At 33.6% G+C, this 13,486-nt stretch overlaps 1 protein-coding gene across 1 annotated transcript in view; it reads left to right on the forward strand.

Moving 5' to 3' along the window:
• LOC118191142 (uronyl 2-sulfotransferase homolog pip-like) overlaps positions 1-13,486 on the forward strand; it is a 115,919-nt gene that overhangs the window by 52,781 nt on the left and 49,652 nt on the right. The window contains exon 3 of the mRNA XM_035361942.2: positions 6,130-6,239. Within this exon, the coding sequence (XP_035217833.1) occupies positions 6,130-6,239 (110 nt within the window). The remainder of the gene's footprint in view (positions 1-6,129; positions 6,240-13,486) is intronic.

Genomic DNA, 13,486 nt, shown 5'->3' on the forward strand with positions numbered 1-13,486 from the left:
GTGTCGGGGAGGTTTCTGTAGACAAGGGTTTCTAAAATACATTGGTTTCTAGATTTTTTATTTTTTTTTAAATTAATTTTTTTAAATTTAATTTTTTAAAAAATTAAATTTTTTTTAAATTTAATTTTTTAAAAAAAGTTTAATTTAATACTTGACTTTACTTGTTTCTCAAAAGACTTCATTAGTATTTTCCTTTTAGAACTTTAATTCTTAAATGGTAATTTCTAAGGGTACCACTTTATTGGTATTTCTTTTTGGACATTCTTCAGCTTTTACTTTTGGTTTTGACTTTTACCCTTGCCTGCATGAATGTCGAAACACGAATTGAATGATTGGAGAGTTAGGTTTGGAGGCAACTTCCCCCTGATAAGTCTGTCTCCTGCCTACTCAACAGTTATTCTCTTATGCATTTTTGAAAAAACTGTTTGGATTAATTTTAATTTGCTAAATTAGTGAATTTGTTTTCATGGATTGTTTTAGCACTTGTTTTGCTTATGCTTCTGAATTTAAATGATATTGTAGATTAGTTCGAGAATTAAATCTTTTATATGTTTGCACATTTTTAAAAAAAATTATTTTGGCTTTTTTTTTCTTTAAATTTGCTTTTTTATTTTATACGTGTTTGTTAAAATTAAAATTAAAATTTGTTTAAATTTTTATATATATATATATATATATATATCAATACTCTGGAACACTTTTTCTCTCTTTATTTCTCGTATAAATATCTCTAAAATGGAATTTGCTTTAATACAGCAATGTTTTTCTCCTCAGATTTCCGCTTGTTCTTTTTGCGTGAACCAGTGTTTAGTGTTTTATGCACACGACTCCAGGTTTGATCCCTGTGACATTTTCAGTCCCTATTACAAAAGTAATGCAAGAATTTTCAACGCCTTCCAACCATGAAACAATCGTTATTTTAATGTAATTTAGAAATCTCTCATCGCAGTTCATCTTTAGACGTTTTGGTTTATCTTCAGAAATGAGAAGTTCATTTTCAATATTTTATTCACATTACATCTTTATATTGTTGCTTCCTACCGGTTCGTTGATTTAGAGTGATTGATGACAACACTTGATGAAGAATCAAAAAACACAATGTATTCGTCAGTGTTACACAGGAGAGTTCCAAAGACACATTTACAGCCGCCGAAAACTGCGATAAACACATTGAAACAATCAGCAACACAGCCTTCAGGCTATCAGACTATAACGGTGAAGACAGCTTCGCGGCAAAGCACTAAAGTACATCTTCCGACTCGGTCGACCGCTCTCGAGCTAATCTTAATCTCCGAAATCAAAGCACTGCTACTGAACTCAACGCAATCAAGATAGTGTTCACGGTAAACTGCTATTCTGCGTGCAGGCATATTTTATCTTTTCACTAGGCTTAGAGAATATTCTCGGGAAGACCGGTAAGAATTCATTCTAGAATGTTCTCGCTCCGTCTATGGCATATCGCCTATTTTGTCGCCGAACGGGTGATTTCGCACCAAATCAGGCAACCCAGCCTCTCCTTGCTATTTTCTGGCAACCCTAAACCCGCTTTGCGGGAAAGCTATCTTCTCGCAGCTGGGCATTTCCTAACACCAGTGACGCAGTGGGTACAGCAATCAGTACTGGCAGCTGACCTCGCTTGGGTTCGATCCCAGGCGAACGGGGCTGGCTGCATGGTTGGTTTTTGTGGTGTTTTCCATGCGTAAGGTGAATACGAGCCAGTTTTCTCAGAAGGTCCTCTACGAAGGCATCTTTCCTCTCAAACAAATCGCCGTTGTGACTTTGCCATTTTCAATTAACCTAACGGAACCAAAACTTACCTTTTTGCAGATCAAAATATCATCGAAAAGGTCGCGCTGCCCATCTGTTTTGAAACAAAAAATTTTAGCCGTATACAAAAGAACATGAAAACAGAGTTGCGTATGATTACCAAAGTAATGTTCATCGTTCGAGAAATGATCACAATTCGACGATTTCGAGGAAAGTAATAACCACATAACTGCTTCACAGAGCTAATAGCCAGAAATTGGCATAACATTTAATTTAACGAAGAAGGGGGGGAAAAAAAGAAAAAAGAAAAGAAAAGTTTATTGTTAAGTACCCAAAAATATTATACACTGGCAAAGCTTATGGAAGGTTGTTTAAATATTGTGGAGCATCTACATATTAGGTATCTTATTAGGCATTTCGAAGTTATTTTAGTTTAAAAATGTAAAGAAGAGTTTAAAAAAGATGGCATCATCAGTGCTGTCGGTACATTATGGTATTGCAAACATTTTCCGTAATCGCAGCTTTTAGCGCATTTTAATAAAAAAAATAATGGGTAATATTAATCTCTTAAATATTGTGATGCTGTTTATATAATAAAAATCAAAGAAAGAAATTGTGGTAACGGATTACACTTACCGATCATTCATGTAGGAAAGGCAAGGGCACGGAATGTCTACAGAACTGTATTTCATCTACAACCGCAGTTACACAATGAATTTCAGACAACGGTTACTAACGTATATTCAAGCGTATAAAACGCACCGGTGTATAACGTGCACCTATAATTTCAAACTACATTTTTTTAATTTCTAGGTATATTCGCCGTATAACGTTCACTCATTTCTTTACGAAGAAACGTGAAAGATACATGCGTGATGCTCTTATCTTTTGAAGTCATTCATTCGAAAAGTTTTACCAGGTTTTCGAGCAATGGTATACTGAATTGATAAGAGATAAGGGGAGCAATATATGTGTGGGGTAAATGCTTGATGGAGTAAATAAATCTGCAAAGAGAGTGGGTTGTATTCAGTGCAGGTGTGTACAAGAGTGTTATTCTAGGGTTTCGAGAAAAGGGGGCCATAATTTGGGATAAGACTACCGATTAGAATGAATTCGCGGTATTAGGAGTAAGACGCTTTCTCTTTCAGTAGTCGTTTGAAACCATAATTTTGAAGTGAACATCGAAAGCTTTAGTAAATCGCATTTGCTTTAGTTGAAATGTGTTTCTTTTAGTACTAAATAATGAAAAAAAACACATATTTTCAAATGCAGAGTCATTCAGTTTGAAAAAGAAAATGGAAATCGTACTTCAGCAAAGATGTTTGGTGTTTTTGATTGCTCCATACGTGAGTGGAAATCAAACTAATTATTATGCCAAAGAATAAAGGAATAACGAAATGCCCTATCCTAGAAGAAAGTGCTGCGAGGCGGGTCCTAGAAAATCACCAGAATGTATTAATTGTAAAAAGAAACAATGTACGTTTATTTGCCTTAAAAAGGGTATATGGTATTTCTCCCGCCTTCTTAACATACCTTCGTAGTGTAGTGGTCAGTACACTCGACGCGTATTGGAGAAGTCCGTGGTTTGAGTCCCGGCGGGGGCGTTGCTCATTTTTCATCTTTCCTGCTTCGAAAAAAATCCTAATGTCTCTGCAGTGGTGCCCGAACTAAAAGGTAGCGAATGATGATTCTTTTTGGCGATTGGGTTCCCTAAAATTCCAGTTGCCTTTTAAAAGGAGGAGTATATAAGGTATTTCTCCCGCCTCCTTATCATGCCTTCGTGGTGTTGTGGTCAGCACGCTCGACGCATATTCTAGAGGTCCGTGTTCGAGTCCCGGCGAGGACATTGTTCATTTTGCATTTTTCCTGTTTCGAAAAAAATCCTAATGACTCTACAAGGGCAAAAAAGAATGCAAGTAAAAGTGGAAACTATAAAATAGCTTTGAGTTGGTGTAGCCGATTTATGGTACAGAAAAATTTAGCTTTACGACAAAAAAACAAAAGTTTCGCAAAGGCTTGCGAAAGATTTATATAACAAATTGATATGTTTCCAGACGTATATTACTGACCTACGAAGGGGAAAAGATTATTTACTATCGTATATTATAAATATGGATGAAACTTCAGTAATGTTTTATATGGTAAGAAATAACATATTTGATGTGAAAGGAACAAAAACAACAGGCAAGAAAATTTTCACCTCACCATAGTGCTCTCCTCTTTAGCATACGGTAGAAAATTAAAACCAGTGGTTATTTTTAAAAGAAAGTTGATGCCGAGACGTAATTTTTAAATCGTGTATTAATTCACGTTCACGAGAAAGAGTGGATGGATGAAAAGGAAAACGAGATATTGGATAAGAAATGTGTTGTCAAAAAAGTTCTGTTACCTTAAAGAATCCAGAAAGTCTTTTAGTTTTCAGGCGGATTAGTTCAGTCTTTAGATGTGTGTTTCAGTAAAAGATTCAAAGAAAATTTAAAACAACCAGGTGAAATACGTAGATCTTAGAAGACGAAAAAACATTTAAAAATGGAAGCCAAATACGTCATGCCAGTCTAGAAATAGTGTGTGAGTGGTTAATAAAAGCATGGAATAAAGTTAACCCCGACATAATTCAAAGTCATTTAAAAATGTAGTATGTCTAACAATCTGGATGGAACAGAAGGTGATTATTTATTTGTGGATCAGCGTAACAGTGAGGCTGAAGATGAAACAGAACTCAACGATGTGCCTCAAGATATAAGGGAAGACGAATATGGCAAACTTTTCATATGATCCGATAATTAACATTTTTAAATTCATACGTTATGTCATTTCTCTTAAATAAATAACATTGAGGTATATCTAGAAATCTAATATTTGTATGTTCATCTTTTCGTTATTTTTAAATCTATCATTTTTATATCCGACGTATAACACGCACCTGTAAATTTCGGTCTTTTTTTGTTTGTTTGTTTGTTTGTTTTTGTTTACTAAAAGTGCGCTGTATAAGCCATAACATACTGTATATTGCTTTGAAATGGTTTATCTATTTACAGAAATGTAAAAAGAGAATTTTGCATTGCAAAACAAAGAGAAGGATGATTTCCTAGCATACAAACTTGCAAACTCTTAATGCTATTAAAACTGAAAACTTGTGGTGTATGTTTGCAAAAAGATATGAAAATAAAAGGAAGACATATATACATTACAGTAAGCAGAAAATAACAACAGCGAGTATGAAGTTTAATTTAACGCAAAACGTTTTGTAGATCTTTCCCAAACATTAAATAACTGCGTTCAAACAATTGCAGAGATGCTGCGTTTTCGCAATAGCCCAAAGCTTACATTTGTTTTTTTACAGAATAGGTACACTGCGTTATTTGGACATACAGTAAAACACAAAATCAGTTTCATGTTAATTTTTCAGTTATTTCATTTTGGCAGAAAATGGTTTAAACACATGCATATGCAATGTGCTGAAATTATGGGTTCTCGTCCAATGACCTAAGTCAGAGCTATATCCTATGTGATAGGACGGAATACTTCGGAGCGCCATTCGATACTAAACGCTGTCTTTCCCCTTGCAAATGTGTGTTCACACATTCGTAATTGCGGTTTTATATGGGCTACTTTGTTTAAAAATGAGCAATCTAAAGGAAAAGAATTGTTCAGACATGAATGATTTTTCATTTTCTTATTCTTGTCTACTTTCTTATATGCCATATAGAGATTAATTTTTCGTTTATCGGGGTTATTTTGCGACCAATTGGGCAAGAGAAAAAATGAGAACCAGGTTAGAGTTCATCTCTGCGTACACTTCATTCAGCAGCAATTAAGTAATTATGCATACTGGATTATCTCTTGATCCCTATTTAAAAGTATTGGATATTTTAACACGTTTAGATTTACTTTACATAGCTGTCTACTGTATATCTGGAGGAAGTTGTAACGTCAATAAATGAGTGTTTAAATTCTTAAAAAAGATCAGTGCAGATCTTGAATGGAGGAAGTGAAGCATACCGGGAGTTAAAAACTAGAATGATTACACTGTATTCAGAATGAAATATTAAGGAAGAATAAAAAATTAATATAACCCTGAACACGCGTATGGGCTCATGTTTCAAGTTTTCTGTAATGAACCGGACCATTTATATCGGGGTTTAAAAAATATCGAGTATGGTTTATCACAAACATTCGGTGAAATAACATGAATCTTCTCCCAATCAAAGCGTGCTCTGTTAGGCAAATCATCCGCATGCCTCCATTTTTGTTGACCGTTCCTGGAAGGACATCTTAATCGCACGAATATGTCATCCGGCTCGTAAAACTTTCTGCGGTTCTCCTTCTTGAATTAATATTTACATTTTGGTTTCTTTTCAGATGTGTCATTTTGGCCTTCACCGTTGGAATTGTGTTCTATTGCGTCTACACTGTCTCCAGAGCCCCAGTCAGTGGAATTACATCCGGCCATTTGGAATCTGGCAACGCACGTGAGTAGCATTCTGTTGACTCCGCCCATCGTCGACGGCATCCATCATTCCGTTGTTATAAAGTTATTTTTCTTTTCCTTTCACAATATCTGCTAAATTCTTATTTTTTTTCCTTTTTTGGCTTGCCGTACCACATCTGGGCATTATTTTCGTGAAGTCTCAACTCAAGTGGTATTTTTTTATCTGGAGCGACTTTTTCGCATGTATCTCAAGACAAGTTCCATGAGCCTTGATTTACTCATATTTTATTTGTTTTAAGCATTTTCTTGAGAAATGTTTTCCGTAACTAGCAGTTCAAACCCAGTACATCAGAAGATTTGGAAAGAAATCTAGAATTAAGATACAGGTGTGACGAGCGAAATTCTTCGAAATTTTCCAACATTTCTTACCTTGATACTTGATTTTGCAATCACAGTTCCTTCATTCACCTATCCTACTCTGTGGTCTCTCTTATCCCCCCCCAAAACTTTTTAATTCAGCTTGCTGTTTTTTGGATGCTTGAAAGAAGGAATGTTTTTACGTGAGTGCATGTTTTCTAACTATGGCATCTGCACTGCTTTGAACTAAAAAAAAATTTAAATTACCTTCTGTTATTTAAAAATAAACTAAGCAGCAAGTGCACTAACAACTAATTATAGAATTTAAAATTCAAGATCTGAAAATTGGTTTCGTGTACTGCATTTATTTAAAGATACTATTCGCTTCGGGTATTACTTTTATCTAAAATAAACACAACATATGATTTTATTAGGTGAATTTTCAAGTCCTGCAAAACAGAAATTGTTCCACTTGTAGGTTTGATTTGGTTTGGTTTATTGAGATTACGGCAAAGCGCACTAGGGCTATCTGCCTAAGGGAAGGGATGCCTTCGTGGAGAACTTTGTATGGAAAACTGGGTCGTATATACGTTACACATGTTGTAGACCACGAAAACGTCCATGCAGCCAGCCCGTTCGCCTGGAATCGAACCCATGTCTGAACTACCAGTGTTCAGCGAGTTAACGTCTCGGCGGTGTTTAACCTTGCTTTGCTTGCAGGAAATATTTGTTGCAAGCTTCAGAGCAAAGAATCCATTAAAAAATGCACAATAATTAATAGAAGTTGTTCCCAATTTTTTCCTGGGAAATATTTATTGCAATTTCATCAGTAAGCAACCCAAGGAAGAAAATAAATATACATTTACATGGGAATAATCAAGCCTTTTTTTTTGTTAAATAAATGCAAAAGACTCTGTGGAGTATTATTTTATGACGGAAGAGCAAGCCTTTTGTCTTTAAAAAAATTATATAAAGTATATAAATAAAGAACACCGTTTGGCACAACAGTTTTCAACTACAGTTTTAATCTTGAATATCTGAAGATTAATTATTAAACTGAATACACCTCACCTAACTGTGCCGGTTAAATGCCCTATGGGCTAAATTTCCGTGTCGGCTAAATGCCTGCTTGGCTAAATGTCCTGTCGGTGAAATGTCCTGTCGACTAAATGTCCCTGTCGGCTAAGTGTCCTATCAGCTAAATGCCCGTACCGGTTAAATGTCCTGCCCGCTATATGTCGATGTTAGCTAAATGTAACTATCGGCTAAATGCGTCCTGTTGGCCAACTGCCCGTGTCGGCTAAATGTCTTGTCGGCTGATTGTCCTGTTCGCTAACTGTCTGTGTCTGTTAAAAATTAATTTACCAATACAATTTAGTAAATATGCAACTGACCTTTAAGTGGAAGTGATTAATTTCCAATTTAATGATTTTTCTCGAAAGAAAATATAAGAGAAGTATATAACAAGAATTTTACTAAACTGCCTTACAAGCGATTGAAAGTTTGTGAATTTATTTAGCAATGCTGTATCTGCATAAAGTTTTTTCAAAGTTGATGCATACTGAATCGGACCATCGATTGGCAACAGAGAGGTGAATATTTGTACTCGATTTTGATTATATGAAAAGTAAATTTTGTTTTCAAGTGAAGGAAAATATTATCTTTTCTCTACTAAATAATTCCATTCACCTCATTAATGAAGAATAAGGCAACAAATAATTGCACTTACTACAATGAGATTTTGAATTTTTTTAATTAAAATTATGTAGAAAACCTATTTGTTTAATCAGTATCACCTAGGTAGTAATTTCACTTTTAACTTCGAGCTCGCCAAGCCCAATGATATATGATACATGATCATTTAAAAAAGGTTTAGCTACATTGTTCTAGACTGAATTTTCATGTCTATGAACGCTTAGCGTGCAGCGGAATCTTGATTGTCTAGCTCAGTGGTCGGCAAAATGTGGCTGAATTGGCTCCTTGAGTATGCTCTTCAGCACACGCGGACGCGCGTGCGTAAGAGCAAGAAAATCTTGAAAATACAACACAAAGGCCGTCAAATTTTTCCCAAGCATGAAAACAATTGAAAACATATCCGCCAATGTCATTCCTAGGAAATTTTTTCACACCGATCTTAGCGTTCTGATTGTACTTATTATACATCAAATTGTGCTTTCATAAAAATTATCACATGCCAAATTTTAACTAATGAAATGCTTTGAATTAATATACTATTCAATGGCAATTTTATCTTAAATGAGAAGCCAAAAAACTTAAAATCAGGATTTCGAGCTTCTGGACATTTTAAATTTGAAGCTCTTTTCAGTGTCTGAACCAAAATGTTTCTAGCAACTACAATTAGGACACATAAAATACATTGACGATATCTGGGTTGCATATAATATGAAAACAACTTCAAATTGGAAATGTCTAAAAACTAAAAATTGAGATTTTTTGACACGAAATTAATTTTTACGTTATTTGGTGTATCAAGTTAAAATTACCATTGTACTGATTCTAGTAAGATTTTTAGATTTTAGTACTAGTAGATAAATGGGCCATTATACTGATTTCAGTACAATGGCTCATTTATCAGTTGACGTGGTACTTGTTTACCATTGTATCATTTACCAAGAAGAGCTTTGTGCGCAAACATTTCCAGAAGAAATTGGCAAAATTATAGAATTGATTATAAAGATTATCGACTCCATTTTTATAGTTAAAACTCTTAATCATAGCCAGTTTAAAGAATTTTTAATTGAAATGGAAAGTGAGTACGCAAATCTTCTGCTGCAAAAAAAGTGCGTTGGTTATCAAGAGGAAACGCTTTGAAATGTTTCGCGTCCTTATTAAAAGAAATTAAGCATTTCTACTTCAAAAGGGTGTTTATTATACAGAATTAACGAATGATCAGTGGGTCCAAAAAATTCATTTCATGGTACACGTTACATCTTATCTAAATCAGCTTAATCAAAAACTACAGGTAAAAGGGAACACAATTTTTTCGATGTTAGAAGTTATTTCATTTGAAAACAAATTTTTTCTTTGTGGTCAAGATTTTGAAAAAGGAACTTTAATTCACTTTCCTAGCCTGTTGAAACATCGCCAAGAAAATAATTCTGATGTTGACATTTGCTATTTCATGACATCGGCAACTTTGAAATCCCTTTGCTGGATTTAAAAAACAAAAATTTGCGGAACTCGAAATTTAAACGTCTTAGCGCTGATATAAAAAACATTGGAGAAAAACAAATGTGAGCTTAGTTCACAGCACAAATGGTCTGCTCTTTGAAAGTGGTTCAAGCTTTTTATCTGCTGGAGAAAGAAGATATGTTGATTTTTAACATAAAGAAGAGTATTCCTGATTAATATAATCAGTTGAAAAAAACTAGCTTTAGCTGTTCTTTCCTTATTTGTGTCTACATATTCATGCGAAGAATCATTTTCAAGCATGAACCTTATAAAGAATTAATTGAGAAGTCATCTTATTGATGAAAACTTGGAATCATGCTTAAAATTAAAAACAAAAACATACAAACCTGAGTTACACAAACTTTCCAAGGAGATGTGAGGCTTGTTCACATAAGTATTTATTTGTCATTATCATGATCTAAGTTTTGAATATCTTACAGTTTTATTTTGTCTATAAATAGTATCTTTGTTAACTTAACATCAAGTTTCATTCGACATACCTATATAGTTTAATTCATACTTAAATATTAAAGTATTAAGCTAATTTTATGGAGTGCTGTGGAGTGAAAAAGAATGTAGTGTTTAGAACTGAGAAAGGTATGTTAAGAGGGTTTGGATATATATAGAGGATGAACGAAAGAAGATACACGAAACGAGTATACAAGACAAGTGTGTATGGGAAAGTTGAAAGAGGGTCGACCTCAGAAAACATAACGTTGAATCAGATTGAGGACGTTCTTAGTAAAGGGCAGCCTAAGAATACCCTAATTAAGTGAATAACAATATACCTACCTATATAATTTAAGTTTAAAAAATGGGACTCTCAAAAGAGATTTCAGTCGTTGAACTGTTGATAATTGGTTCTGTTAACTAATGAGTTCGCCGACCACTGGTCTAGATGATGCGTTGTGTGAACTCTCTTAAATTGTTTGTACATATTCTGTTGACAAACTGAAGCCAAGATGCTCATGTGTCAGGTAAAATTCTTTGAAAACTTCTGATCGTGTTCGATAGTTTAGATCTTGGATGTCTAAGACTGCTTTTAATCACTCTTCTATTCGCTTGTCTTACCGTTCCTTTCTCTTTCAATATAGACTTATTTATTATTCAATCTGCTTCTGTTTTGGGGGTCTGGATGGAAAAGTATATTTTGTGGATATATTATTTCCATTTATGTTATCCAAAAGCGAACGAACTCTATTCTCATTCAAATTAAAAATCTGATGTAGACACCACATGACTTCTTGATAAATGTTTAAATGAAACATTTATCATCTTAAGACACAATAACACGCCGAATAAATACTAATTCAGAAATCAAACAACAAAAATCAGCGTTATATTTACAAAGTTTTCACAGGACTAGTTTCGATGGTTTTACCGAACCACCATCTTCAGCTGCGATGATTAGCCGTAGGTTTAAGTTATGCGGGTTTTGTTTGAGACTGAGTATGTATCTATGAATATACAGATATCACGAAAAAACTCCTTCTGAATTCATTTTTAAATCCATTTTACAGTCCGTTTGGGGGGCAAAAATCTTTTATTCTGCATCACGCAAAAAAATCATCCAAATGGATTCGGGAACGATCAAAATGAATATTTCTGTTGGTCTATGATACTCGAAATTTTTCACGATTACAATAATTTCTTTACTTTGTACATGAAAATAAAACTGATGATCAACAAGGTTTTTTTTCTATTTGTTACGAGCATTACTTTTACTTTTCAGGTTTATTTTGCCGAAAAAAAAATAATGTGAAAAAAAGGCATGCAATACTAAAAAATAGTTTTCTGTTTGCAGGAAAACCCCACTTAACGCGAATTCGCAAAGTGGGATTTTCAGTTAACGCCACTGAGGTAAGTTATATTGTTCCCTACTTGACACTGACTGAATGAATAATGAGGCTTTTATGCTGTGCAAAATTTTTTTGTTTCAATGTGCAGTGAAAAATTTGTTTTAAAACAAGAATATCAATAACGTTGAAGAAATAGTATGTTGATGATACTTTGATATGTTATGAACATATTTATTTGACTTTTTGGATCGTAATTAGTAAATAAGCGTCTGTGGCCAAATAACTTTATCTGAGCAGTAAAGTGAAATTTTCCATGAAGTGAAATTTCCTGAGACGAAAATCGAAAGTAGGAACGGAATACTATGAAGGCGTCGATCGTCGATATTCCTGATGTTTAACCAAAATTTTTTAATCAAATTTGGGAAAGCCTTCAATATATTTCACGAAAAAGATTTATTAAACATCTCATCAGATAATAAATAATAAAACACTCCTTTTTCTCCGTTAATAATTTCAGTAAAAGCTAGAGGCAACGCATTAGGCGGGTTCACTTCTTTTGTTACAAATAAAAATAATTTTCATTCAGATTCTCTAACTTCAAATCTGAAATTATACGAAAGACTAAAGTTAATTTCTAAAGAACCTGAGTAGTTTTCAATTAGACTGAGCGTGATAAGAAAATTTGCCAACTCTGCCATGCAGTGGAACTTCAACTAAAGTTCAACGAAATATGAATAAAACAATTGTCGGCTGTCATAAATGGGATACAAAATGAAGTAACTTTCAGTCCTAGTTAAAAATACTTATAAAATATTTTAATGAAATGTTTAGACATTCATTAAAATTGAAATAAAATCCCCCCAATATTTACGTTAAATGATGGAAGAATTATAATTATTCTCACTGTTTATTCACTTACCGCGCTAGAAGTGGCAAATAAATTTCCTCCTTCTTTTTATTTATAATTCATTAGAAGGTCCAGTTAATGTTCCAGTAATAATAATAACAAGCATACTTTTTAGTAAGGCATTAAACTAAAAAAATAAAGTTATGTTTTTATAGAGGAAGAATGAGCAAAAGCGGAAACCTTTGTAGTTGTTGTAAATGGTAGGCGTTGCCAATTTATGGGATAATGACTTAAAAAGAACTTCCAAGAAGAACAAATTCTACCACTCAACATTAATTCATCCTTGAAACTTAAGAAAGAAAATTAATTTATGTTAGCTATCTCATTATGTATAAAGAAATACTTCATTAAAGCCGCAATAACACTTATTAACTGCTTTCTTAATTGAGTACTCACACAAAAATCGTCCTGAGCTGTAACAGATCCCAAATTCTTCGAAGTAACCATTAGATGGCGCTTCAAGGCGAGTTAGGAAAAAAGAAATTTTACGAATGTGGCTCATCCATCATAATTTCGCTTTTGCAAAGTGCTTTAAACTTAATAGCTTTGTTAATTAAAAAAATTCTAAGTAATTAGTAATATTTCACTTGAGTAAGAAAAAGGAGATGTAACATTCTGACCCCATCCTAACCTTTATCGTACTTTCACATTATGAAATTTCATCTGTAAACTTTTCTTTCCCTCTCTGTTCCATAATAAGTTTGTTTCGTATTTGCTGTTAATTACAGTTTCAGTTTTGTTGTTTTAGCGTTAGAAATGCCCTTAGAAAAGCCTTTTATAAATTCTTGACAATTATGTTGCATTCGTTACACTAGCATGCATATATCTTGGCGAATACTGTCACTGCAAGGAAGATAAGATATTTAATTTATCTTCCTGTGGCCTTTCGTGTAGCCAGTTTCTTTCGGTAAAGCATAAGATCTTCGATTAATTCTTCAAATTTAATAATTTTTAAGTATTTAAAAGCAATAAACGTATTACTTCTAATATTTATTTATTTATCTTTAAATTTTCAAAGGCAAGGCAAATAAA

The sequence above is a fragment of the Stegodyphus dumicola genome, chromosome 7 (assembly GCF_044657685.1).
Source record: "Stegodyphus dumicola isolate Sdum_Otavi_A_Nest chromosome 7, ASM4465768v1".
Taxonomy (NCBI): domain Eukaryota; kingdom Metazoa; phylum Arthropoda; class Arachnida; order Araneae; family Eresidae; genus Stegodyphus; species Stegodyphus dumicola.